General features: G+C 40.5%; 2 protein-coding genes across 4 annotated transcripts in view; one reads left to right on the top strand and one right to left on the bottom strand.

Moving 5' to 3' along the window:
• The window catches only part of LOC310954355 (palmitoyltransferase ZDHHC14-like), a 49,345-nt gene extending 28,533 nt beyond the window's left edge, over positions 1-20,812 (top strand). For 2 of the 3 annotated variants that reach the window (XM_083923778.1, XM_083923777.1), the window contains exons 4-10: positions 3,106-3,258; positions 6,849-6,986; positions 7,931-7,979; positions 9,643-9,745; positions 10,586-10,695; positions 12,545-12,650; positions 19,654-20,812. In XM_083923778.1, coding sequence (XP_083779904.1) covers positions 3,106-3,258; positions 6,849-6,986; positions 7,931-7,979; positions 9,643-9,745; positions 10,586-10,695; positions 12,545-12,650; positions 19,654-20,124 — 1,130 coding nt within the window. In that variant the 3' untranslated portion in view covers positions 20,125-20,812. The remainder of the gene's footprint in view (positions 1-3,105; positions 3,259-6,848; positions 6,987-7,930; positions 7,980-9,642; positions 9,746-10,585; positions 10,696-12,544; positions 12,651-19,653) is intronic. The other variant, XM_083923779.1, reaches the window with a different exon arrangement.
• A 2,085-nt stretch (positions 20,813-22,897) lies between these two features.
• On the bottom strand, positions 22,898-26,739 carry lgals8b (galectin 8b; the record flags this gene model as incomplete). Its single annotated transcript, XM_083924465.1, has 8 exons — positions 26,674-26,739; positions 26,345-26,433; positions 25,192-25,402; positions 24,952-25,071; positions 24,810-24,836; positions 23,505-23,593; positions 23,173-23,338; positions 22,898-23,047 (listed from the first exon to the last, which is right to left on the bottom strand). The coding sequence occupies exons 1-8, from the start codon at positions 26,710-26,712 to the stop codon at positions 22,898-22,900; spliced, it is 891 nt and encodes a 296-aa protein (XP_083780591.1). The 5' UTR covers positions 26,713-26,739.
• Between the last annotated feature and the right edge of the window lie 69 nt (positions 26,740-26,808).

Here is a 26,808-nt window from a genome sequence, read left to right as displayed (position 1 = left end):
GCATACCTGTAAAAAGTTTTGTGACTACATCTTGCACAGTTACCTGTAAAAAGTTTCGTGACTACATCTTGCACAGTTATTGGGCGAGGGGTGTAAAGTGGGGGTACCAAGGCCTCTTGCTCAGACCAACCCCATTTTCAAACTCGAGCCCCATTTTGATCTCAACTACACACCTGTAAAGTTTCATTTGCATGGTTGGAACACTATCATAACAACAAAATCTTTCTTTAGACAAACAGACAAACAAAACTGCCTCTGTGGTATTTCCCGTTACAGTAGGTGTCTTCAGGACCACATTTTAACATGACGACACAAACGCACACAGACTCACAAGGGAAAACAATACCAGCGTTGCTGTTGTGGCTGGTAATTTAAAAAAAGCTTGTTGCATGGTAAGAAAGAAAAATAGGCTATACAATCTATTTAAATGGAGACTGGTGGTCTTGCTCTCCTCCAGTTGTCCCTGAAATAACAGCATTTGCTTTAATTCATTAAAAGAAGAAAATGGTCTTACTCAGTCTTTTAAAAAAAGAACACATCAGCATGTTGTGGTCATATATATGTTATGTGAAACTGTGTGAGTAAAAGCATTGAAGCATGTAAATGGGAAAATTTGATTTTTGAGGAATTGATTGCAGGAGCCTTTTTGATCCGTTCTACTAATCTGGACTTGTGAATCGGTTGTAACATTGTATTAATTTACCATTAATCAGAAAAAAATGAAGCCAGAAAACAAACAGATATTTAAACAGGGTTATTTTTGGAACAAAACAACTCACCCTCAGTTTTCCACTGTGGCTTTTCGAGAGACATCAGCTGGGCATATGTTCCATTTAAATGGTTTGTAAAACCCACCAGCACAGTCTTTTGGTGTTAAGAAACAGCTTGTCTTTATTTTTATTTTTAATTATACTATAAAAACCTGATATTCATATTCACTCTTTTTTATTGTGTGTTTGAGACTTGAGAGATTTGAGTTTTTTGTCTAGTCAGCTGTTGTGGGCAAGACCTTGAAATCCCTGCTTGACTAAACAGTTTAGTTTTAGTTCTACACGAGTGCTTCTGTATTTATGTTAGTCATCATCATTGTCTTCTAGTATACTTTTTCATCTGTGAAGGTAAAGGCCCAAGTTTTCTCTCCTCCACATGGGCTAAGCTTTGGATGGCAGCCTACAAATGGGCTCTTTTTCTGCAGAAAAGATCCCCCAGTCACCCACTACTTAACAGGCGTCTGTGATCAAGTGTAGAAGAAGAAGAATAATTCCTTTATTTATCCCATTATTTTTATTCAGGTGCTCAATAGCACCTCGGCAGTGCCCAGAAGATGAACTGGCACCACTCCAGGTAGAGACTGTAGACTGTAATGTTTAAAAACATTAACTAATGTGAAAAAAAAAAAAAACTAAAGCTGCTTCTTTCTTTCTTTATGTTGTATGAATGTTAGTGATTTATGAACTTAGAAAAACTGGACTCGACAGCAACATCTGCACAATATAATGCAAACCCAATAATAGCCCTGCAATCACTGTTTTGGTTATTTCAAAACCATTATTCCATTTTGGAAACTATCACAAATTATCACTGTTGCTTGTTGCAGAGTCAGATCAAACAAATAGAAATGAAGCATAAGTTAGATATTTTTATCGTTTCATAATAATTGTTCATTAAAATTAAAATAACATACATTAACACAAGACCTTTTGTCAATATTGGTTTTAATTGAGATGTAACTAATGTCATTTCCCTTTCAGCAATTTTGCTGCCAGTTTTTCAGCACTCACTGCAGTTGTTTTTGTCAGATGGAAAATAAAGTAGCTATCAAAAATCCCCAATATCTCCAAATTATACCTAGGAGGCTGGCATGAACATTTTTTTTCCCACTCAGCTACTTCCTATTACTCAGTCTGTATGAAGAGACTTAAACGCATCATTATGTATCTTTACCTACCTGCCAGCATTATTTCATAGATGTCAAAATACTTTTCAAAGAGTTTTCCTCTAATGCTTCAGAAGGAACCTACAGTTGGTTATCCCAGCTCTTTATTTCACCTGACAGGAGATAATATATTGCACTATGAATGCCTCAACAATGGGACTCCTCTTGGTTTAACACTGTGGTAACTGACTTGTGCTCCGAATTGTTCACACACTCCCCTGGTTTGTTGTCTCCCTCAGTGGATGATGAGAGGGCAGAGAAACATAGGGAGTATGGAGGAGAATGGAGAGAGCTCTGTAGGCACTGATCACAATAAAGACGAATTCAATACGACCAAAATCACTGGCTGCATTTCCTCTGCTATCCTTTAGAAATGTCAAACACCCACACAAGCCTCTCACCCCCCCACCCCCACCCCCAACTAACACACATATACCGCTCTGTTAGCAATGCTACGGGCTCCTGTGTAATGGTCTTCCTACACACATCTCCAACTCTCAGGGTGTGTGAGAGTGCTCAAAGTGAACAGAGCAATCATAGGATACATGCGCTACCTTTTATGGCTCGAAAATCACTATCATTGCTCTCATCCTTACCGTTTAGCCTGTCACCACTGCTGTCTTACTCCACCAAAAGCCATTCAGAGACATTTGCCACCATTTTCTTTTTTTGTGTTATTGTCTGAGGACTGCAGTGTCAAGTGCACACTGGATTCCAGACTTGTTCATATTACCTCACCTGGGTTACAACAGAAAAAACAGGGCTTTAGTTTTAGTTTGGTAGTGTTTTATCAGCAGCACAAAAAGTTGGTTCCGGTTGGAGAGTTTGGCCCCTAAATCTGTATAGCTCATACAAAACAGCTAAAATGGTGAGGCTAATTAAAAATAATGAACTGTGTGGGTTGTACAAACATTTTTTAAGTTACTGGTATGATATGTACCTTGTATCAAAGCCAAAGATTTGCAGATGAGAAAATAAATCATTGCCTAGCCGAATTAAACCAATCATTGCCTAGCCGAATTAAACCAGACAACCTAAACACATTCCTCCTTAACAGTAAAATGTAGAGCATTCATTTTCCTGGCCAATCTTACAAATTAAGAAATGTGTTATCTACACCTTCATCTTTTCACCTTCTTCTTGTTGTTTCTCTCTTTGATCTTCCAAAGATGTGGCTAATGGCAGTACAGGCTACAGGCCTCCTCCCAGGACTAAGGAGGTGGTCATCAACGGCCAGACAGTCAAACTGAAGTATTGCTTTACCTGCAAGATCTTCCGACCACCACGTGCTTCCCATTGCAGCCTCTGTGACAACTGCGTGGGTGAGTGAAAATTACATTCTCTGGCTGTGAGTTTGTATGTTTAGCTGATATTTTCTGCTAGCACTCATTACCACATTCCTTTTGAGAAATTAGTATAATGAATAAACACAAACAACTAAGACCATCACCAAACCATCCTTTATCCAGTTTGTGGTTTGTTTAACTTTGACTACATATCTTTTTAGCTGTATGTATACATTGCTGCCTCACTTAGGTCCATAGGCCTATCTGAGAAAATCACATTTGTTATCTTATTTCTCTTAAGAACAAACTTGGGGTTGAGTCAGACAAATCCTGTTTAACCTGATTTAGCAAAAATGCATATGCAGGTGAGAATACAAGCAAAGACAAATGTTTAGTTTCGGATGCACATCTACAGGGAATAAACAGTACATGCTTAGAGGCATCCACATCCACACAGAGGAGAATGGGAGAATAGTTACAATGAGAACAACAGAAAGAAAACAGCAGCATAACGGTCAAGTTTTGCTGCTTCACAACCGCATGCTTCGTCTCTGGAGACAAAGTGAAGAGCACAACTAGGCAATTACTAAAAGATGGAGGCAGAGATACAGAGCCCTTTGTGTCTGTATCTTTTTCATCAGGGTTTTTCTGCTGCTCACTCATCAGAGACAGCTCCTTTAAACGTCTGTTTCCTTGTCAGAATTGAGGCTGACTGGAAACCTGGGACATGAAGATGAGGAAGTAATAAACAGGAAAAAAGATGAGGAGGTGCTAATCAGATGTACCAGATGCACACTGGCAGGAATAAAGACAGACTGGCAGCTTTATCCACAGAGGTGGATTTTTTTTGTGCACATTTAAAGTAGATTGTTAAATTACAAAGAACCTTACTGTTTTGATTTAAATGTAATTTAAAGTAGATATCCCGCCTACGAGAAACAGGACAAAGTAAATGAGTGACTTCTAAATGAATGCTTTAAAGTTTTTTTTCAGCCCAAACATGGACACCGAGCAGTGTGATTTTATCAATCCAAATTCTTGGGTATAAACTTTTAAAGTATGTTGGGATCATAGTTATGAGCCACAGATGGGAGGGGAATGAAGAATGAGGAAGAGACACATAGTTGGACTGTCTGTGGACTGGGAGTGACAAAATCAAGTGATGAATGTCAGCTGTAACCGGTGTCTCTTTCATGAGAATCACTTTCTCCCTTTGCTCTCAAAGCTCCAGGTCTCCCAACATGGCTCCATTTTCCCAAAGTGAAATCGGGAGTCAGTCAGTTCAGGGTTCATTATGAAGCTTCAGAGCAAAACTGAATGAAATACAGGGAATTGGGTCATATGCAAGCGAAAAGTACCAACAAACATTCACATGTATAATGAGTTTATGGCCTTTTTCAAGGGAGCAACAGGAATCTTATTTACGTATGTTTAATAACCTGAGCATGTTTTTTCATGTCTGTATTGATCCACATTCAGTACAAACTGGCTTGGCACTTGCTCCTTAAACAAGAAATGCGGTTCACATTGGCAGTGCTTCCCCTGTCCCTCGACTTCTGTCTCTTTGTGTCTAACTCTGGTGCTATAAACGCCCAGAGGCTATAACAGCTCTTAAATAAGTTAACAGACAGAATAGATAGAGCCTCCCTTGTGGAAGTGCAGGATCGGAATATGGTGGAGTCACTTCCTTTTTAAGAGCAGTCTCCCTGTGGGAGTGATAGAAGAAGCTTATAGGAGTGCAGAATTATGCTACACACACACACACACACACACACACACACACACACACACACACACACACACACACAGATCGCTTCGCTTTGCCCTCTGTCCTCCTCTTTTTTTCCTTACAGTATATACTTTACAAACGTTTAACAGTCTCACTGTGTTTTATTTCCTGTTGTGGTGTAAACATTGGTGATTGAGATGTTTGGGATATTGTAACTGGATTTTTAGAGGGATTTTTCCGTCTTATTTGCTGCTGTTATTTGCCCCTGATTTGCTTAAAGGACATTAAATGAAGATTTAATGACACCGACTCTTGGGGAAATTACATTTTTATTTAAGCAAACAATAAAATAAATCAATATTAGCACATAAAAGGAATATATTGGAACATTATGAAACTGTCAGAGTTTTTGTTGCAAGCAATTGATTTAACTTTAAAGCCATCATTAAAGGGATGGCGCTTCTGAGCAATCAGCTGCCACGTCTAATGACTTATTAGTAGTTGTTTCCACCACCTCAACCTACTCCTGATCATGGTTGAAAGTTAATTTGAAACTTTGAAACAACAAACATACTGTCATGGTTTGGAGGAATTTGGTTTTCTATCCATTGAAAACCAGTGGAACCTCTATCATTCTTCACACATCCTCACAAAACACCATTACATTGACACATAGGGAGAATAGGAGTATACAGTTATTAATACATACAGAAGAACATCAAACGTCTCAATGGTCCTCTCCATGCACTGCTGGTCACTCAATATTAATGACCTTTGTAGAAAGACTGTGATAATCACATTTGACTAGTAGTACTTGTCCCCTTTCATCCTGTCTGACTAGAGGCTGTGTTTCCTAGACACACTTCAACCAGGTCATTGATTAATGAAGACAAAAGAAGGTCATTTCACATCATTTAACACATACTGGCGCTGATTAATTAGTTTAGTAGCTACCACCACGCACAGCTAGTTGTCCACACTCAGGGATAGGATTGTGGAGTAAGGACTGATTGAATAAACCAACTAACAATCTTCGAGCAATGAAAAGTGAAAAGATGTTTTTGATTAAAAAACCTATCACATTAAAGTTATCAAGTAGTTGAACTCTTCAGACTGCATTTAGATACATATTTTGTGTTTTGAGTACATTGCAGCAAGTTTTTTTGAATTCCAGACATTTATATCACTTAATTGGCACAAATATATGGATGAATTAAATGGAAATCCTCTGTGCAGCAAGTTAACACTTCAGTCGTGTCAGTGTTAACATTCTTATCCGCGTGATCTCTATGGAAGGAAACCAGCAGTCTGGACACCACTTCTACTTTACTTTCTCTCTTTTGTCTTCGTTCGCAATTCCTAAAACGTCTTCAGATATTCCTAAATTATGGTCTTACTGGAGGCACTTATCTGTTGACCCAGCAAAGAACTTATTTCACCATCTCAACTTCGCACAGACCCACATAGACCATACACAGTAATGTTGGCCAGTAACTTTTATTAGCTAGTTTATATAAATAGCCAGTTTGCACTATGTGAAAAATGTGTGTATTTTTATGCCAAGACCCAGAGGAACACTTCCCTTTCCCTCTAATTTCCCACAGCTCCAGACTCAAAGTTTGTGTTTACATGCACGGAAATAACCTGGTTATTTTTTTTTTATGTGTCGTATATGAGAAACCTGTTTTTACTAATTGGCCACTGAGAAAAAGTAAACGTCTTCTGGAGAAACGAGCTTTCTAAGCCACATGTGAACACATACATGACAGGACAGGACTTCAGACAGAAGAACGATCACTGTAGCAGCACTGTGGTGGGATAAAAGGAAAGACTTGTAGGTGTCCAAAATAAGCTTTTCTAACTCTCTCCCTCCAATTGTCTCTCTCTGTCCATGCAGAGCGCTTTGACCACCACTGTCCCTGGGTGGGGAACTGCGTGGGAAGGAGGAACTACCGTTTCTTCTACATGTTCATCCTCTCGCTCTCCTTCCTCACCATCTTCATCTTCTCCTTCGTCATCACACACATCATTTTACGTACGTAGCTGAGGGCATGGGAAAAGGACATGTGCCCAGGCATGGTACACACACACACACACACACACACATACACTTCTCCTGGCTTTCTTCTTGGTGTGTTTCAAGCCAGCAGGTTGTAAGTGGGCGTTGTGAAAAGCTGCAGCATTCTGGCTCATTACCATCTTTCCAGCTGGGAGCAGGCAGTGGATTTTTGGATCAGTGTTCAACTGGGAAAGAAATACGGCCAAGATTAGCTGCTAGAAAATTGTATTGCTGATTAATAGTATTTTATTGTCCTCTTCTATTTGATTGCAACCATGCTGTGCTGCATCTAAGTGCTGTCAGATTTGGCAAAAGATGCATCACATTTGTAGGTTTCTTTTCTCCCATTGGGGCTAAGACCAAATTGGAGAACATCACAGTGACTTAATAATCCGTTTGTGTTGTGTGTGTAAAATAGACACACACATCAAAGGTAGTAACAGTCCTCCGGTGCTTATTTCAGGCACTAAAACGAAACTATCACAGTATTGAATTTGGTCAACCTCTTCTTAGCACTCTCTGAACCAATTTGTTGAATTTTGCACAGATGCAATTAAACGGTAAACCGTCATTCAGTCTGGCTGATTGGAGTCACAGAGATATATATCCTAAAGCTACATATAACTGGCCATCCCTTCCTTTTTGCTCTGTCCTCTTCACACGGAAGTTAAAATGGAATGCCAGTTTAAGTGGGCACACTCTACCAGGCTCAGTCCATCTTGTTGACGCTTGAAACTTTAACCAAGAAAGAGTGTGCAGCAAGTTAATGCCTCTAGAGTGCCTGACACAAGTTCCCACATTCAATGAGTGTTGCTGTGTAATGCTGATATGCACCATTGCATGAGGTGGTGTTTATGTATGTAATGGTGAACGCAGTTGTATAGTGGTCTAATGTAAACTCTGTCTTGCTCTGTTCACAGGCTCCCATCGAAGCGGGTTTCTCAACGCACTTAAAGATAGTCCTGCCAGATATCTTTTCACTGAAATAAGCCTTTTGGCATTTACTGTGGAATTTTAGTCTATTAGATGGGATTGTCTGTCCATGATTTTGTCTGTATACATCTCTGCCCATAGTGACTAGACCTACTTGCTCAGGGAGGGCCCCATCGAGGTCATTCTGTAGGTCAGAATTAATTTGCATAACATGCCTTTTCAAAGCGTTCCCATCAATCACTCCTGCCATTTTCCGCAGAGTTATAGCACTTGCATAACTGGTGTGCATCTGATTAGTTCTGTTCATCGGGGTGACACGGCACGCAAGGCAGCCCCTCACTCTGTTGCTGTCAATTGATTCAGTCAGCCTTTGATTTCGTCTGGCTCTAACTTGTCCCCACTCCCTCTACAGAGATGTCGTGTGATATTTGATATGAGCACTGGTACGTTGGTCCGTTTGATGGATGCCAAGTGTGTGTAAGATGTCTTAAGCTACAGCTGTTAGAAATACCCTGTAAGTCAGCTTATTATCTCAGCACAGCATCAGTGATAATCATGTGGACTGGTAAATCCAAGCATTTTACTTTGAAATTGCAGTTAAGTTTGGTTTCACACAATTTGACCATATTTTTGATCTGTAAATTCAGGGAGTAAAGATCGGAAGAAGTCACCTAATGTCAGACTTAAAATGTATTGGCATTTCCCCAACACACTATTTCTGAGTAGCTCACTTCACCTTTGAACCAACACCTTTTGACTGATGACATCCTCAATCTGCTGAAGATAAAGGTATATTTGGCTTTCAGTATATTTTGTATTATCCGCTGATTTTAAATAATACAAGAATCTGAACCAGGATCTGGTTATAACCAGAATCAATGAGTTAGGATAATCAGAATTGATCAAATCTAAATGATACCCAAAGTTGTTTTGAAGCCATAAATCAAGTTGAGAGCACAGGGCCATGACACTTTCCCTCTCTCTGCCCTTCTCTCCATTGCTGAGTGAGATAACTGTTTCTCTGGCAGAGAAATGTGTGCCAAGCCAAGCTGATAACAGCCTGTATCCTACAGGACTTTAATAAAGGGTAATTGCAGTCGATAGTATCGTAGCAGTCCTTTGTACTAGGTGAATGATGACATGTTTTGTCCTTGCTAAGGAGGAAGAGATTGGGAAGAGAGGAGAAAGAAGAGGGAGAGAGAAAAGGGGAGAGTGAGGGCATTTAGGTGAGTTTTACAGTACAGTTTAAACAGACTGACTCATGGACTTTAAGTATATTATACTGACTTACCAAAGTGCCCCCAGTGACTTATCCATACTAAATGGTGAATATATAGTTAGTTTGGGTATATTTGTAGGTCTTACTTTATTATTCACCTTTATTTTATGAGTAAGAGTAAGATATTATTTTAGAAACCGTAGAGGGCCACTGTAATTTCTTTCCATCCTAAAAGCAGAAGGATCCGTCTTGGACAGTGTCTGTGTTTTTGTGCGTTATGTGGAGCAGTGAAAGTGAGCAGTGTTCTGCAGTCCCAGCCAAGTGAACTGGTAACTAGGAACTATTGGCAAGAGGAGGACAGCCCCGAGGCTGTAGGTCAATATGCTAGCTGTTCTAACTGGCTCCATATGGGTCTGTCATGTGTGTGCCTCCATTCTTACATTTAGTAAAAACTATTATTCCTTGACTTAACTGTGTCACTGTGCTGGAGGTGGTGGTGTGTTTTTTTTCTGTCTGGTCCATAGTGGGCCTCTCAGGCTTCCACACCTACCTGATAAGCTCCAATCAGACCACCAATGAAGACGTGAGTATGAAACATCTGTTCTATGTGTGTGCCACATATACTTTTCCTTAAAAAAACCCACACAAAATCACGAGACGCCTTAGTAAAGCATGAAGCATTGCTAAGCTAAGATAAGTGTTTGTGGATTAGTTCATAGTTAATTATTTAAAAATAGTTTTCCATTTAAACTTCAGTACAAGTTACTTTTTCTGTTAGAATAAGAAGTAGCGTTAGTGTTCTTTGTTCATTGGAGATGTCGGTAGGTACTAATGGTTTCACACTTAATTAACATCTTTGTTGGAACTCAGGAAAAATTGCAAAAATATTAGATATTTCCTGCATATTTACAGAGGAAAATACTTTTTTTTTATTTGAATTTTATTTCAGACATGTCAAAAAAAAAAGAAAAGGAATACAAAAGCATACAAAATTAAATTAGTTTAACATACAAGAGAGAAAACAAAAAAAAACTGTAACAACATGTATACAATTAATTTGCAAGTGGACACAAGGCTTTTAATTAATAATTCCATTTTAATATTTATGTTTCTCTAAATAATATTTATTTTTGTGTATATATTTTATAGGCATTATGTTTTTGTTTTTTGGGTACCATCCCCTTCACATTTGGCACAAATGTCCAGGATGAACTGATTAGATTTTATAGATCAAGGTCATTGTGACAACACAAAACACAGTTGTGTCCATAACTCGAGAATTCTTATGCCAATTATGACACTATACTGTATAGTAGATATGATATAGTAGAAACAATACACAGATATAATCCCAGTTACAGAGTTTTGATTTTTCTTCAAGTGACATTTGAGATATTTATCTATGCCATGTGGTCTCTTCCAGATAAAAGGTTCATGGTCTTCAAAAAGAGGGAAGGACAACTATAACCCCTACAGCCATGGCAATATATTCACCAACTGCTGTGCAGCACTGTGTGGACCCCTGCCACCGAGGTATGACTTGTGTGAATGGGTTTTTATGAGGTGATTCATGCATTCTCAGATGCACATGATGACATCTAACCCCTATCATTCACTGCTCTGAGAAAACCCATTCAGTGTTTTTTCCCCTTCACTGTAATATGTCACAGCACCTGTTTCCCCCCCTCATTGTAATTTTGAGTTTTGTCCAAAGGCTCAAATAGAGCTGTTAGTCAAGACTCCTTTTGATGTGAGGGGCTGCTTTGAAACAAGCCTGCCTGCAGCCTTTTCTCTATACATAGCTACTATGACACTGCAAGTGTGGAAATGATTTCAAGCCCATTTGAACCAATTCCTGGATCAAAGTTGGCTTGATATATTAGATTTCACACTTTTGCTGTTCATGTGATTTAACAAAAATACAGGCCAACTGTCACAGCTACACTCTCATGTCCATGTGACTGTAAATGTCATTGCACATTCCCTCCCAGTTTCTTTCACTTTTCCCCAACAATTCTCATTACTCATCCATGAAACTGTAGTTCTTGATTCCTGCGACTAAAACTGCTCTTTATTTTCTTTAGTCATGATTATAAATGTGTTGGACAGAGATACCTACTATCTGCTCTTGTCTTTACTGGCCACCGTATCCACTTTGTAGATACAACACTCACATGACACTTTCTGGACGTCACAAACATCTCTTAGCCTTTGGAACTTGCACCCTTTAACTTTTGCTTTGCATACATTTAAGTGTACAAACCGAACGTTTTGGAAACACACAATCTCTGGTTTAGCACACGCATATGGCACCTTATCAAGTAACAATGTGAAGGAGGCGTTTGGCAACTTTCTGTCATTGTATCTGGCTGTGGTGGGCTCTGGCCATCACAGGCCATAAGTCACTAATAATGATTCCAGTGTGGGGCAAAGTAGAGTCCTCAGTGCACAGGTGGCAGCCATCTGGGCATGTGTGTGTTTGTGTGGCCGGCCACACAGGCACCCTGCAGCTGGGTCCACCAGTAAGATAGGAATGTTTCACCTCAGCCTCGGACTATCCGAGCAACGCTGCCACTCACGCACAAACGCACATAGAGACAAAAGCCTCTTGCATTTCATTCCCCGCTGAAACCTTGACCCACATTTATTAATGCATCAACCTACATGATATTATGCTCATTTCCTCCAAACTGCATTTGCAGGCATTCCAGTGTTCACTTGCAAACCATTTCAACCTGAATCCAGCTTAGTCCCACAGGAACACACTGTCAACACACTCTGTTAAATGATTACCCTGCTCACACGGTTTAACACCTCAACTGGCTCTAAGTGTGTGTGCGTGTGTGGTAGAGACTGCTCTGTGTCAGATCAACCTTTATCCGGCTGATAAATAGCCATTATCACACACGTGCATAAGGGTTCAGCAGGTGTTCTGCAGCATTAACGTTGGGACAGAAACTATGATTAACTCCACTGCAGGACCTGATTTAATTCCAAGATGGGATTTTATATGTTTGTGTGAATACAAGATTTTCTGACTCTAATGTTCAGACTTGTACACAATAATACATCACATGATAAAAAATCACTGACATGCTATTGTCTCTTTTAACAGCGTGGTACGACTGATGCACAAGGACATTTGAACTCATCCTAATCCTTCTCACCTACCGTACATTGAGTCAACCTGGGTGTAGATACACTATTAGCCTGCTGTGGCAGTCAGTCAAAGTATCTGTTTCATGTGTACATCTGTGCTTTAAGGCTTTCAGGGCCCTGCTGTATTTAAACTGTTAGTGGGTAATGCTATTTGGTTTGTATTATTTGTGAATGATTGCCCACAAACAATTATTTTCTTCCTTCTTTGTCTCTCTCTGACTAGTCTCATTGACAGACGAGGCTTCATCCAATCAGACACGCAGCAGCTGGCGCCACCAACGAATGGCATCACTATGTATGGCGCCACCCAGTCTCAGCAGAGCCACATGGTAAGTAGGGCTGTCCCGAATACATTTTTTGAGCTCTGAATATGCAGATATTCGTTGACGCATGGACGTAAAATTAGACGGACGTCTTTAATCGCCTCTCTGTGTTTTCATGTCTTCGACATGCACAGGCTGCAGTGTTTCAGTAGAATTCATAAATTAGGGACTAATCACCGCTAATTGCTGTAAACACCACATAAATTTCAGCCTGCATGCACGTCTTTTAAGCCTACATTGTTAAAACAGAGCAGCTAATGTTGGCAGCCTAACAAAAAGTTAGCAACTTTTCTGCAGCTGCTCTCTGCAACAGGTGACTTTCGGGTTCCATTAAAGGTGTTAAATTTTAAGCAATGTGTAAAAAAACAAACTCAATATGCGAATACCAGAATTAAAAAACAAATAGCTACCTTACAAACGAATATGCGGGTCCAGCCATAATGGTAAGACACTGACCTGACTCTCTATGGAAATTCTGCAATCAGGTTGATAACTTGATAATAAGTTTTCATGAGTGGTCTGGATGTTTGTATTTGTCCAGTGTTTAGAGACCAGAAGTTAACAGGTCACTTGATGGGTGAAGTTTTAGGAATAGAAAAATTATTGATTTAAGGGAGTCGATATTTTTATATCTGCCTCTCTCCTGTTCTCAAAAACTTTACTCAACAAACATTTTAAAGTTACAATACTGAAGATTTCGGTTGATTCCGAATAGTATCAGCGAGTGCTCTTTAATACTAAAGGACAGCAGCTACTTTATCAGAATTACAACAGAAGAGCAACAGATGTATTCGTTTACAGCGCAGCCAAACAAACTAATGTGGTTTTAATAAAGAAGTCCGTAAATAATCCTGCATGGGAATTGTGTATTCTGCCACTAACAATGAAAACTACCAAAAAGAGAAATAATTATGGAAGCTAAATATTTGAAATGACTGTTGCTGAGAAAAATGCAGACCCTAAATATTGTTCGAAAGGGGCTTTGATTTCATGAAGTAGTATAATGCTATGAAACATTTTGGAGATTTCTCTAAGGGTGCACTCACAGTGTCCGTCCGTACCATGCCTCGTGCTTTAGGGTACTTGCCCCCCCCTCCCTCTCCCCCCACGGACCAGGCCTGTTTGTACTCGCACACTACCTCGGCCTCGGCAAATGCTTCTTGCCTGTCCATACGTCAGAGTTTTTGTGCGTCTTGTCCAACTGTTTTTGAATCTTTTCATCTGACCAAATCTGCAGTTAACACTTTTTTTTCTATGTCCTAACAGGCGCACATAAAATTACGTCAGAACCGCCGTAGGCCTCGTGCTTGTGTGCAAACGGGCTTTACAAAAGCCCACCTCTCCCAAGCGGTCTGTGGCCGGCAAGCGTACTGCGTCTAGGCGCGGTACGCTTGCACTCACACTGGTCAAAGGAACTAGACTTTAGCCGTGAAACGTGCCTGGGGCACGGTACTTTTTGGCCCGGTCTCATCCAGGCCATACTAGAACTGTTTGGGAGAGGTGGGCTTTTGTGAAAGTTTGCACATGTACGAGCACAAGGCCTACGGCGGTTCTGACGTAATTTTATGTGAACCTGTTCGGACATAGAAAAAAAAAGACGGACCATGCATGGACATTTAAAACAATGGCGGTAAAAGGTTCACGTTGGTGTGATGCGGAGGTGGAGTGTTTACAGCAGATTTATTCAAAAACAGTTTGACAAGACGCACAAAAACTCTGAGGTCTATGGAAAGATTTGTAAACAAAGCGACGCATCGCGATGACGTCAATCTATGCGTGTGGCGTGTTACGGCATGATGAGGTATAGGCAGACAAGAAGCATTCATCAAGGCCCAGTTGGATTGACGGATGGACAGTGTGAGTGCGCCCTTTCAGGGCAATGCCTTGGTCAGCATGACTCGCAGACACAAAGCACCTTTCACAGCAGTACGTTCTACAGAGTGAATCTCCAGCTGTTGTCTTTTAGTCATTTGCCAGAAACAGAAAAAAGCAGTCCTCACAAATTGAGGCAGATGACCTTAGCCCCATGTCAGTTTGAGGAACCACAGACACCATTTAATTTTGTGTGTGATTGTAATGGTAAACATTTGCTATTGGTTTAAAGACTGCCCTAAATAGCAAGGCCAAGGCAGAGAGGGCAAATACAGTCAAACTTTTTCAAACAACAGCTTCACTTAACTCTCAGCATACTACAGAATCACAAACCTGCTCTCTCTATCCAAACCCGGGAAAGCACACCGCAGTTAGTCTTTCTCATCCTGCCAGATTGTAGTGGATGAAATTGCTCTGGATTGCAAAGAGCGAGCCAGTGATGTTTTCAATTTTGCATGTGTCGCTCCGTGTTGCCTCAAAATTAGGTCAGCAGTGACAAGGAAGGGGCGTGTGTGTGTGCGAGCGTATGTGTGCGTGCGGGTGTGTTAGTGTGTGTGTGTGTGTGTGGATGACATGGCACTCTGAGTTTGTGGTTTAGTTCTCCACGGTTTCAGTCATTTTCCTGTGTAAGTTTGCGTATCAGTCAGAATAGTGTTTGTAAGATTAAGGATTTCTCATCATGCTGATGATTCAAGTCTTGCAGTGGGACCAAGAAAAGCAATGAGCAGGAATCAGAGCGAGATAATATATCATGCATAGGAACGTTTTGTACCATCTCACAAAGTGAAAGCACACCAAAGTGAGTAAACAGGTGTCTCTTGTAATGTTTAACTGTCTCTTACAGTCTTGGAGAGAGTAGCTGGTGTTGTATAGGGCATTGTACTGACCTCACTGAGCAGTTTGCCTGAATAGAAGCAACAAGTCTATTGTTGTTCAGTTTAGATGTTAAGCTCACACATTACATGCTAGAGCTGAGGCCTATTCACACACATGGCTATTAAACATCTTTCACTGGTGTCATCCCTCTGAATCATCTCGTTGTTCTCATTCGTGCCCGAACTCACCCTGTCACTTCTCATTGAGACGTGGACCATGAATGTCATCTGTCTTGAGGTACTAAATGTGTGGACTACTTGTAACAAGGCTGAGAGCCATAGAAACATTCCCTTACGTTAGCACATTCAGAAATAACTGCCATCTGGTTTCTGTAGCGGTCGTGATTAGCAGCCAGAGTTGTCCTGTTGTGCCGGCTGCTGGCCATTCATCTGCACACTGATACAGAGTCAGCTATTTACTCGATATCAATTTATAACATGCCACATTGGTAATACATCAGAAGTGACTATTCATAGTATTCGTGCATTTATCCTCCAAGGCCTTCTGATGCAATTCACATCATTGCTTTGTTTGACTTTCATTTCAGGTCCACATTGTACTGTGACATCAAGTAGGTTTTAGAGAGGCTGCTGCTGGCTTGATTTAGTTAAATTGTTGAAACCCGACAAGTAAAACTCTCCCATCACCTTTGTGTGTTTACTACAGAGATGTGTGGGAGGGTTCTATTTGAAGTAAGTTTGTGAATGTACATTAAGTGTGTGTGAGAGAGTTTGAGGTGACAAAGAGACAGTAGAGTAGTAGAAATCATATTTGCTTCATAATTGTAATCTGTTACTACTGTTATTATAGCCTTTTAATGCAAAGTTCAGGGTTCTTACCGGTCCTGGAAAACCTCTAACAATTGAATTTTAGTGTGGTGTTTTCAAGGTTTGAAAAGTGCTTGGATTTTGAATAAAGTGCTTGAAAATAACAAATAATCAGTATTCTGAATGTACTGTATACAAATATGTAGTTTACCATTGCTGTAAGGTGCTGGAAAAGCATGAATAAAGCATTAAAAATGCTTGAATTTGACTTTGAAAAAGGTGTAGGAACCCTGAAGGTTACACTGACAATAGATCTTGAATCAGACAAGTCAAATACGTTGAGCATTTCTAAAACTAAAGATGACAGAAATACAGTAGATTTTTTTCTTTATAGTGGTCTTTTCCCTTATTTTATACTTGACACTCCCTGAAAATCTGCTCCTCCGTTATTTTAACTTGTCACTGAGAAGATCCCTCTGGACCTGTCACTTGAGGAGACATGGTGTGGAGATGTGTAGGGCAGAGTAAACAAAGCACACTTTTGTATGTCCAGTTATATTGTTGACGTGTTTATTAAGGCTGTGTTTTGATAGTGCTGTGATAATGGGTTCATTTCATTTGCATTTGGACGATGAAAGCCCTTTTTCTTTGTGAGGTACTTTAGCCTGCGATGCAGCTGAAAACGACGACACGGTATGTAGAAGCCTTGTAAGCGGTTACCATGGTAACAGTGTAACCTCGATAGCATAAAACCTCCATTTAGGATTGTGCGGGGGGCATAGTCTGATTGACAGCAGTTATCGGAGCCTCCAGTTAAAGGTTCTTTTTACCCAAATTACAAAAAGTAATCCAGAAGAATACAAAAAATTGCGGGTTCTCTGGTTTTAGCTTCTCCAATGTCAGAATTTGTATTTTTCCTCTGATGATTGTAAATTAATTATTTGGGTTTTGGGCTGTTGGTCAGACTAAAATAGTGATTTGAACACATCGTTGGGCTCAGGGAATATTTAATTGATCACTCATTTCTGATGTTTTCTCAACAAAACAAATAAAAACAATTGAATTGACAGATTATTCACAATAATAATTGTTAGTTGAAGCCTTATTTCCAGATATGTTTCTGAGATTTTCTCAGGAATAAGGAGTGATTTAAATGCAGTGTGCATTAATTTCTATTGTGAATAAAACTAACAATATCTGTATGGGTAGCTATCATAGTAAGCTAGCGGGAGCATATATGTTTTGTATAATTTGGGTGACCCTGTCCTTCAACATCATGGTAGACAATTTGCTTTGGCATTGTAAATATTTCTATTTTTGACCTTGTCTTCCTTCCTTTCCTTCTTCCTCTGTCCTCTTTTCCTTTGTGAGCTATTTTTGTACAATACACACACACACACACACACCCAACTTGATCAACCGCCATTTCCTTGTTGATAATTGCTCAGTGAATGATGAGGGACTGACATCCCACAGCCTCGTTTTCAGTTTCACTTCTTACTCTTACCTCCGTAAGCTGCATGAATGATAATGTTACAGTCTCAATTTCTTTGTTCCTATAAGAGCACGATATACAATACAGTCAATATTTGGACCAGATTATTTTACATGAAATAATCAACAGAAAGGTGGTAGTTTCCTGTTTTTCTTGCATAGGACAGTTCAATCAAACGGACCACCTAGATGTCAGCCAAATGGACGAGTTATTATCAGTCACAGCAGACAGTGGTGTGTTGTCAGGAATAACACATACAGATGGAATCTCTCAACTTGTTGCTGGATTCAACCATCGCATCTCAAGACGTGTTTTAAGAAGAAACACAAATGGTGTTAGCTTTGAGACATTTTTCATTTTATATGAAGGTCGTTTTCATCCTCCTCATGACCTTAAATTATTGAATTGAACTCCTAATTGTGGCTGGCTGGTAAATTGAAGGATCCCCTCACCAGTATGACATTTCTGAAAATCTAAATTAAACTGCCTGGAAAGCAGGACTGCAATTAATCATTATTTTCGTTGTCAATTAATTATTAGGTCTGTAACGTAAGAAACTAATGTCTGTGTCTGAAACTAATGAAAAATGTCTGTTTCTTAGAGCGCAATGTCATGTCTTTAAATTGCTTGTTTTGTTCAGTCAACCCTCCCAAAGAGAAAAACAAAAAAGTCCAAATTGAGTAGCTGGAAGAAGGAAATGTTTGGCATATTTGACCCATTGCCATTTTGAATGTTATATTTTGCTTTCAAAACTCCTCTCAACCACTGGTTTTATAATTTACAACATGTTGACTACTGTGCACAGTTCACTCATGAAATCGAGGAATAAAATGTAAATGTAAGGATAAGAGAGATAAAGCTCTCTTATCCTTGTTGTTTAATCACTGTCACGTGTAAAAAAAAAAAAAAAAAAAAGAAAACACCCAAAACATGGCCTGTGCTGCTTCACTTGCTATCCAAGGTTAGTCTATCAGCAGCCTATGTGCACATTGTTCCGTTTTGCTCTGCGTGTCTGTCTGCTGTAGGGGATGGACAGTGCTGAGTCAGTCGAGCTATGACTGTTTATAAAACATGAGTGTGTCTGAAAGTAGAAAGAAAAATATCCCTCTCCATTTTAAATACACCGCTGATAATGTAGCTCTGCACTAACAGGGGCTGTGAGCAAAGTTTTTATGTCATTCCAGGCCAATAACCCGCTCATGGTCTTCTCAATCACCTGGAGAGGGGCCAAACTCGTAAAGATGATAAGTCAAGAACAGTTGATACATGTGACTGATAGGAGGATTGATAATACTTAGAATAATCTCTTCTACTGCCAAAGGTAGCTCAACTTTTACCTAAATCACCTCTGTAATCTGCTCTTTTTAGGTCAGTGAGATTGAGACAGAAAGGTGAGATGTCCCGGGTCAAATCTTTGTGCATCACGTTTCTTGTCAGTCAGACTTTGGGAGGCTACATGATTGTACAGCTTTTTAACTCCTGCACAACAAGTGATCTTTCATCTGTAACTGGTCTCTAACACACACACACACGAGTGCTCTGTGGTGATAATGATTCGCCGTGCCCTAACCCAGTTACTCTGCTCCACTTTTAGATGTGTGATTTCCACTCTAAAGCAAGGCAACCAAGATCAATAGGTCATGAGGCAGTGTCTTTATAGTCCTGTTTTCAACTCTGTCTACTACTGACCTCAGCTCTGTTTTGACTGGTGACCATGCATGTGCTGGTGCAGGTTCTTTTTGTGGCTCTACATTCTAACGAGAGTACTAACATCTTTTTTTCTTTCTCTCCCTTATCCAATCACCAACCCCCTCCTCTGTTTTCTTTCCACCCCCCGTGTGTCGTTTCTCCTTTCCTTCCCATCTAATTTTCAACACTGCCTCACTGTTATTTATTATCCATTTCCATCCTTCAACTCCGGCACCATATCTATCTTGCCGGCTTTCGAATCCCCTCCTATACTCTTCTCTTTCTCTTGCTTTCCGCTGCTTTCTCTCAGTGTGACCAAGACCAGTGCATTCAGAGCACCAAATTCGTTTTGCAGGCCGCAGCCACACCTCTCCTCCAGCAGCATAGCAGCGAGCCAGTCATCCTGACGGCCTCCCCTGAAAATGGAGGCTCTCTACCCGGCCGCACCTCACTCACCCTGGGCGGCCCGTGCACCTCACTCCCCCTCGGCCAGCCGACCCCTCCGACGTCCACCCCCAGCCTCAGCTGCCACGAGGCAACGGACATGCTGCCAATCCATGGACACAGCCATACACACAACCACAGCCACCCCCTCCAGGAACCGGTGGCCCACCACCACTTTCTCACCCCAGAGGAAGTGCCCTCGCCGCCAGGTATGCTTCCCTGTGGCAGCCCCATGGGTCACAGCCACACTATGCAGGCTGGCTTCTACAACCCAGCCAGCCAGGACTCACTACACGAGGACTCTGTGAGAGGATTGGTAAAGCTCAGCTCTGTCTGACAATGGGATATATACCCCCTCCTAAAAACATGCATCCAACCCATGAAACTCTCCCGTGCCACGTTTGGACCAGCTCGCTCTGACCCTGAATTTGTTCCTTTCTCTCCTTTTTGAGATCTGGAAAAAAGGGCTGTGGTTGAAATTCAGCTACTAGAAACTGAATGGAATTTAACTGAACTGGAGTGAAACCAGTTGCCCTCAGCCGATGTCTTGCCAAACCTCTCCGCCAGAACAGGTTCAGATGTTTTTTAGCATGGTGGCCTGTAAGACAACTCAGACATATGCTTCTTTTTCATTTTTTACTTCAAGGGAAGCATATTCCATTAGCTCCTGGAAACTGGACAGGAGGGTTTGTTTTCCAAAGTGGCGTATGTCTGTGAGCCATGTCAAGCAACAAAAAAAGAAGATGTTTTGAAAGTACACAGCCTTTTTGGTCAAATTCTGAATTTCCGTTAATGGCTCAAAAGTCTAACTATTTTTTTGTAAAACAAACTTTAGCCTTTTTCCCTGTTGCTGATCGGACTGTGTCTTTTGCATTTTTTCTTGGACGTCCTCAGCAGTGCAATGGTTGATGTCATGTTGCATATCATCATGCTTTTTCTATGTTAAAAAAACAGAGACTGTTGTACTGTACCATGGTTATGACAAATCTTACAAATTATATATCATTGTGGAATAAAACACCATCTTTTTATCAACCATGATTGCATTAAACTTGAGGTTTAGAAGGTCCAGTGTGTGCTAACCTGAGAATAATGTGACGATTACATTTCCTTTAAAGTTCATCTTGTGACTGATACCTGTGGCCATTAGGCGCAAATGAAACAGACTAAAAACAAGCATGTCTGATGAATGATGCTAAACATTTAGAAAGGCTTTTTGCAGATCATTAAGTTTCCTCTCCATCCTGACAGAAGTCCTGCTAAGCCCTCAAGTACCAACATTTGAAGACGGAAACAGACTAAAACAAGGACTCCTTTTACAGATTTGTGGGCGCCTTAAAGAAAAAAACGATCCACTGACTGGCAGTGGTTGGTGAAGGTGCCTAGGTAGTAAAAAAAGTGTAACATTCAGTCATCTTCTTCCACCTGCTGGTTGAGTAGAAGTACTGCAGTTGAATGTGTAGGGTATCAGACATGAGATGGTCATCAAGTACAAACACCTACATTGGGACTAATGTAAGTTGAAGTGGCAATAACCGATATTCTTATATTTAAAAAAGATGGCTACGTTATGTGAAAGGGTTGTTCAGTAAAGAGATCGCAGAGATTAAACCACTGATTTTTTTAGCCTGTAACCTTCCTGTTTCAGTTCATCCTGTCTGCACTAATCAACCTTATTCCCAGATGCAGCAGGCAGCTGTTTTTCAGTCCAAAAACTATTTCAAAAATTGCTTTTATTTTTTTTTGCTACCAGTAGTCAGGCAAAGTCGGCTGGAACTGAAAGTGGAGCATTTAGCTAAAGACCAGTTTTCCTCTGGAGTTACTGGACAGAAAAATGGCCAGGAGAGTAAATTAATGCTAATGTTGCTTCGGGTCTGCTGGATATGTAAATAAGCCACTTTTAGCTAAGGCCTTCACCCTATCAAGGTTAATGTGAGAATAACTTTTACAGCCTGTTGTGCTGCCCCCTAGTGGCTGATATTACAGGTTTATCTCAAACCATCTCAACATATTAAACAGTGGATACAAAAAGATAATAGTAACACATTTATTTGTTATTAAATCATTTATGATACATAGGGAAGATTTTTCATACATATTTTACAACAATTACAACAGATAATGCCAAAAAAAAACAACTGACATTGGAAAAGAAATATCTCTTCATTTTGGAGCATTGCTCATCGCAGTACTGAGTGGGAGAGCGGTGAGATGAGACAGTCACAGATGCAGGATTCTATATTCTACAGCTTGCATTAAGATCGCAAAATGTTCGTTAGGTTATGGAAATAGTTATATTTTAAACAGACCCTGTACCACACTGTGCTTGAGTTCTGCTGCACCATAACATGTTAAATCGTTTAAATGTCAAGTGCATGGGACGCTATCATGTCTTAAAGAATCCTGAGGATTACGACTGAATAAAAAATGAAACAAATATGTGGGCAGGCCCTAAGCAGGCATATCCTATTTCATCAAAAAATTGCAGATGAAAATGATTTGAACCCACATAGTAAACTTGCAAACTACTAATTATTTAATAACGATGACAAATGTTCCAAAGGTTTTTAAATTAGTTGTACGATAAATAAGTCTTTATTGGGCCTCGCTCCAAAAGAATAGAGCCTTTCAATTTCATTCATTGTTTGTATTCACTAGCCAAGTGCTTATTAACATTTACACATATTTCCTGTTTAAATTATACAGTGCACTACGGGCGTATCACAGCAGAGAATGCACTAGCGACAGTAGAAGAAAGGAACCAAGGCAAACCTAAGTTGTAGCTGTAAACAGTCAAAGTGGCTCACAGCCTGATGCTCCAGCACAGCGAACTCTCATGCATCACTTGTCTAGCCAGGGCTGGAAACATGGACGAGTAACACTCCATGGTGGGGACTGTTCATGGTCCTTGGTCAGCAAAAATCCTAGACTAGCTTAAAATCAGTGACCTATGCTTGCTGCAAGTTAACCTGACCTGAAGTCAGCACAGGGTTTCCCGTTTTCAGCATTTCATCATAGTCTTCTAGGTCATTGCGACTAAGCTAATTTAGCACTGATAACCAGAACACAACAACAGCGCCTGTATCTCCGGCTGCCTTGTAAGGCCTGAGTCACCACAGTTTCACGTCATTGAGCTCCAGGTCCCCCATGATCTCCAACTGGTCAATGCTACCCAGATCCTGCACCCGGTGCCTGAACTCAAACAGGTGTGAGCCATTCACTGCCAGCTTGAACTGATGAGGCTGACAGAGGATAAGAATCTGACAAAACAAAACACTGAGAAAGTCAATCATTGCAGACATGTTGAGAAGTAGATGTTGAGTAGATGAACATCAAATACAGTGGCATCCGTCAGCAGGAGCCCTTCAAACTAAACCGTTCTTACCTCAAAGTACTCCCCCGACAAGAAGGGAAAGAAGGGCAGCTCCCGCTCCTCCTGACCCCAGGACTCACTCAGGTACGAGTTCCTAATGAACACACCCGACTTCATGCGAGGGTTCAGATGGAGAGCGATGTTCTCAGTCCTGTTGTTGCGGAGGTTCACTGTAAAACTGGATGAAAGGTGGATTAAAGGTAATTCTTTTTCCTTTTCTAACAGGTGCTGCAGTTACCAGAGCCAAATGTACATTATTAGTTGAAAAATCGATCGGTGAGATGTGCACATCAGATTTCTTTTATTTGTAATGTCTAGGTAGATTTAATCAGTTATCACTTTACCTGTGAGGATACATGCTGACCTGTCCTTTAATTGTGATGTGTTGTCCAGGGCTCAGTCCTTTCAGTATACTGCCTTTGTAAGGGAGGCTCTGGAAGGACAACATAACTGTTTCATGATACATTTTTAGGTTTTATTTTCATTATCGGTTAATCATTTGCACAACCAAAATAGTGAAGAATGAAAATACAATCCAAGGTCATGTCTTCAAACGCCCCATCTGTCTGGCCAGAAGTCCAAAATTCAAAGCTATTCAATTGACCAAGGTAAATGAGCAGTATATAAAGTGGTACATCTTCATATTTGAGACGCTGGAGCCAGCAAATATTTGGCATTTCCGCCTGAAAAATACTGAATTACTTAAATGATAAATAGATTCAGGAAAGAGTAGATTGTCTGTGGACAAACTTGTGTATTAATGGTTGCAGCTCTGACTCTGAGCCCTCTCGAAAAGCTACATTTTAAAGAATCTTTTTCGATTCTCTTTGATGAACAGGCGGGCCTCCTCACGGGAAGGTAACAAAGAGAAATAAGTATAAGTTTCAGTGCTGTATTATGTGTATGTGAAAGAGGGGAATATTTAGGGTTATACAAATTGTATAATATTGATAAAGGGATCATTTGGGATTATTTACTTTGGTGTTATTTTCAGAGTTTGGAATATCCTTCCTACCGGTTAGAATAATAATCACGTTAATTGCTCTGGGAGTGCTGCATCATCGCTAAAAACAATCACATTTTATTTTCAATTACGATTTTGGCTTCCAATGTATATATTTGATCTGTTTTTTTGTATTTATTATATATTGAATATTAATGTTTAGTAACTTTCAGTGGGTTGTGAAAGTGGAATGTTACAATATAGTCAATCTTATTTATCTCTCTTTTTTTACATTTTGTTTTTCAGTTAAATTATATTTAAAGTTAGGGGAAATGCACCGTTAAAAAGACATTTTCAATAATTAGTTTCCAAAGTTAGTGAGTAATCATGTTAAATAATCATGACCTAAATAATCTTGATTATGCTTTTTGCTGTAATCAAGCAGCCATAACGAGTAGTCAGAGAATTACCAACACTTTGACTTTAGGCTTTACCCTCTAAATAAAGTTGGCTGTGATCCTAAATCTCAAAAATGACTCGCAGGAAAAACAGAATAAGTCTGAGGGCTGTATGCTGAAATGAACCGTCTACGGGGCACAAACAAAGAAATCATTGAGGAAATGTGATCCGGTTTCAGTGGCATCACAAGATGCTGGGCACATTTAGTCACAGCTGTTATGGAGCTGACGCATAAGGGAAAACTTACCAAGTCACCCGATTCTGAATATATTGCCTAAGAGAAAGAAAAGACACATTTAGAAATGATTGATCTGGTGTTTCTAAAAAAAAAAATAACACACAGCTGACAAACTTGCGAGGCCAAAGTAAAGCGATAGGAATATACTTACTGAGTTTGGGATGTAGCCAATAGCGTGCACCCTGACTTTTCCAGAAATGGAAAATGTGTCCACCCTGTTGAGTGGGATTTTGTGCTTGTATTCCAGCAGGTGAGTGCCATTTACTGCCACCTATGGGTTAAGACATGTATTTTAATATGCTATTTTTCTATTCACCAAATTTCAGATGTTTTTTTAGGTTCTACACAGGTTTATCCATGCATTCCTTATTAACAGCGTGGGTTCACCGACCTTGAAGACGTCCTCGTGCACTAGGATGATGGTCTCGAAGGGGGCTCCTTGTTTGTAGGGTAGCTGATGGAGCGTTTCCTCTTTGCCCCAGCTCTCCTGCAGCAGGGTGTTACACACCACACAGGGCGAGCCTTTGAAGCGAGGGCTGAAGTGGAGGGCGACGTCAGAGCGCGGCTTGGTGCTGCAGCCGCTCGACAGGTCGATCTGAAACCTGCGGAGGTATATTGCACGCAGAGCCTGGATTAATACCTGGCTTCCATATTCACTTTATGTCAAAGCACCTCTTACCGACAAAGGCAGGTGCTTCAATACAGGCCCTGTGTCAAAATGTGGTTCTAGTTTAACATGAACCCCCCCCCCCCCCCCCCCCCCCCCCCCCCAGACAAAACAGTTGACAGAACTACTGTTGCCAAAGTGCGAAGAATGAACCTTCAAGCTCAATTTGATGATTTCAGTTTCTGCTCACAGGGGTTTAAGAGAGGACAGGGGTGTTTATAATGATTAACAGTCTTTGAGCTACGCACGGTTCTGTAGCCAAACCTGACCTCTGACCTCTGACCTCCAGGGGGATGAGCAAAACTGAAAGTCATAGCTGAGCTAAAGTGATCCAAACGGATCTTGTAGTTTGATATCACTATGAATTCCTTTAAAAGCCACATCTTTGAGGGGGAAATATTTTGGACAAAGCTTGTGTTGCTCCACAGAACTAGACCAGTTATTTCCATACGGGGTGCCGCAGGATTTTTTCTTTGCAGTTTTTTAACGTACATTTTTGTTTCACTGCCTAAAAAAAACAAGACCTTTACATGACATGAAAATAAATATTTAACCAATAGCATTCTCGATTTAAACATCTATCTGCAAAACTACAGAGAAACGTTTGAACTTTTTCTGTGTGATTGAGAATAGACCTACACATTTGAGTTAATATTGATGTTACATCAGTTTGTTAAATTAAATCCATGGCCTTTACAGAAATGTCCCAGTGTATATGTGTTGGGGGGTGGGTTTAAAAAAAGTTTGGGGACCACTGAACTAAACAACCGTTTCCCAGATTAAGGTATCACATGCTTTGGGTTTACCAATCAAATCTGGACGTATCGATAAAGGTGGCACTTGCTCTGCATATCTCTCTTATTTAATGACATCTCACCTGTCAGCATCTGAGGGCACAGTGCCCTGGATGATGATGATCTCCCCAGGGTGCAGGCCTCCAGGTATGGGCCCTGTGTATGGGATCACCTGAGGTGGAGAGTTGACGTTAAAGCACCTGCACTGACGGTCACTGAAGACAGGGTTTCATGTATTAGCAACAACACTGACCCTCTTATATCTCGGATCGGTTCACGTCCAGAGTGCAGGCCGTTATAAACAGCTGTGTATAAACTACATGAGGGTCGTCTATTGATCATGATGGCATCAGACGGCTAATGTGAACATTACTAATAATAATAATAATAATAATAATAATCAGCCTCTTACCGGACTGGGGACCGTGTGTTTCGCATTTGCCACGGACATCGGTCTTCCTGTGTCAGACTACAACATGCAGCTGTGCTGAGAGGCAACAGAGTCCGCGGTGTCTGCGGTGAATGTGCGCGCTTTGTGTTGCTCCTG

The sequence above is a fragment of the Echiichthys vipera genome (assembly GCF_963691815.1).
Source record: "Echiichthys vipera genome assembly, chromosome: 12".
Taxonomy (NCBI): Eukaryota; Metazoa; Chordata; class Actinopteri; order Perciformes; family Trachinidae; genus Echiichthys; species Echiichthys vipera.
The sequence above is the reverse complement of the archived record's forward strand: the minus strand, read 5'-3'. Positions and strand labels throughout refer to the sequence as shown.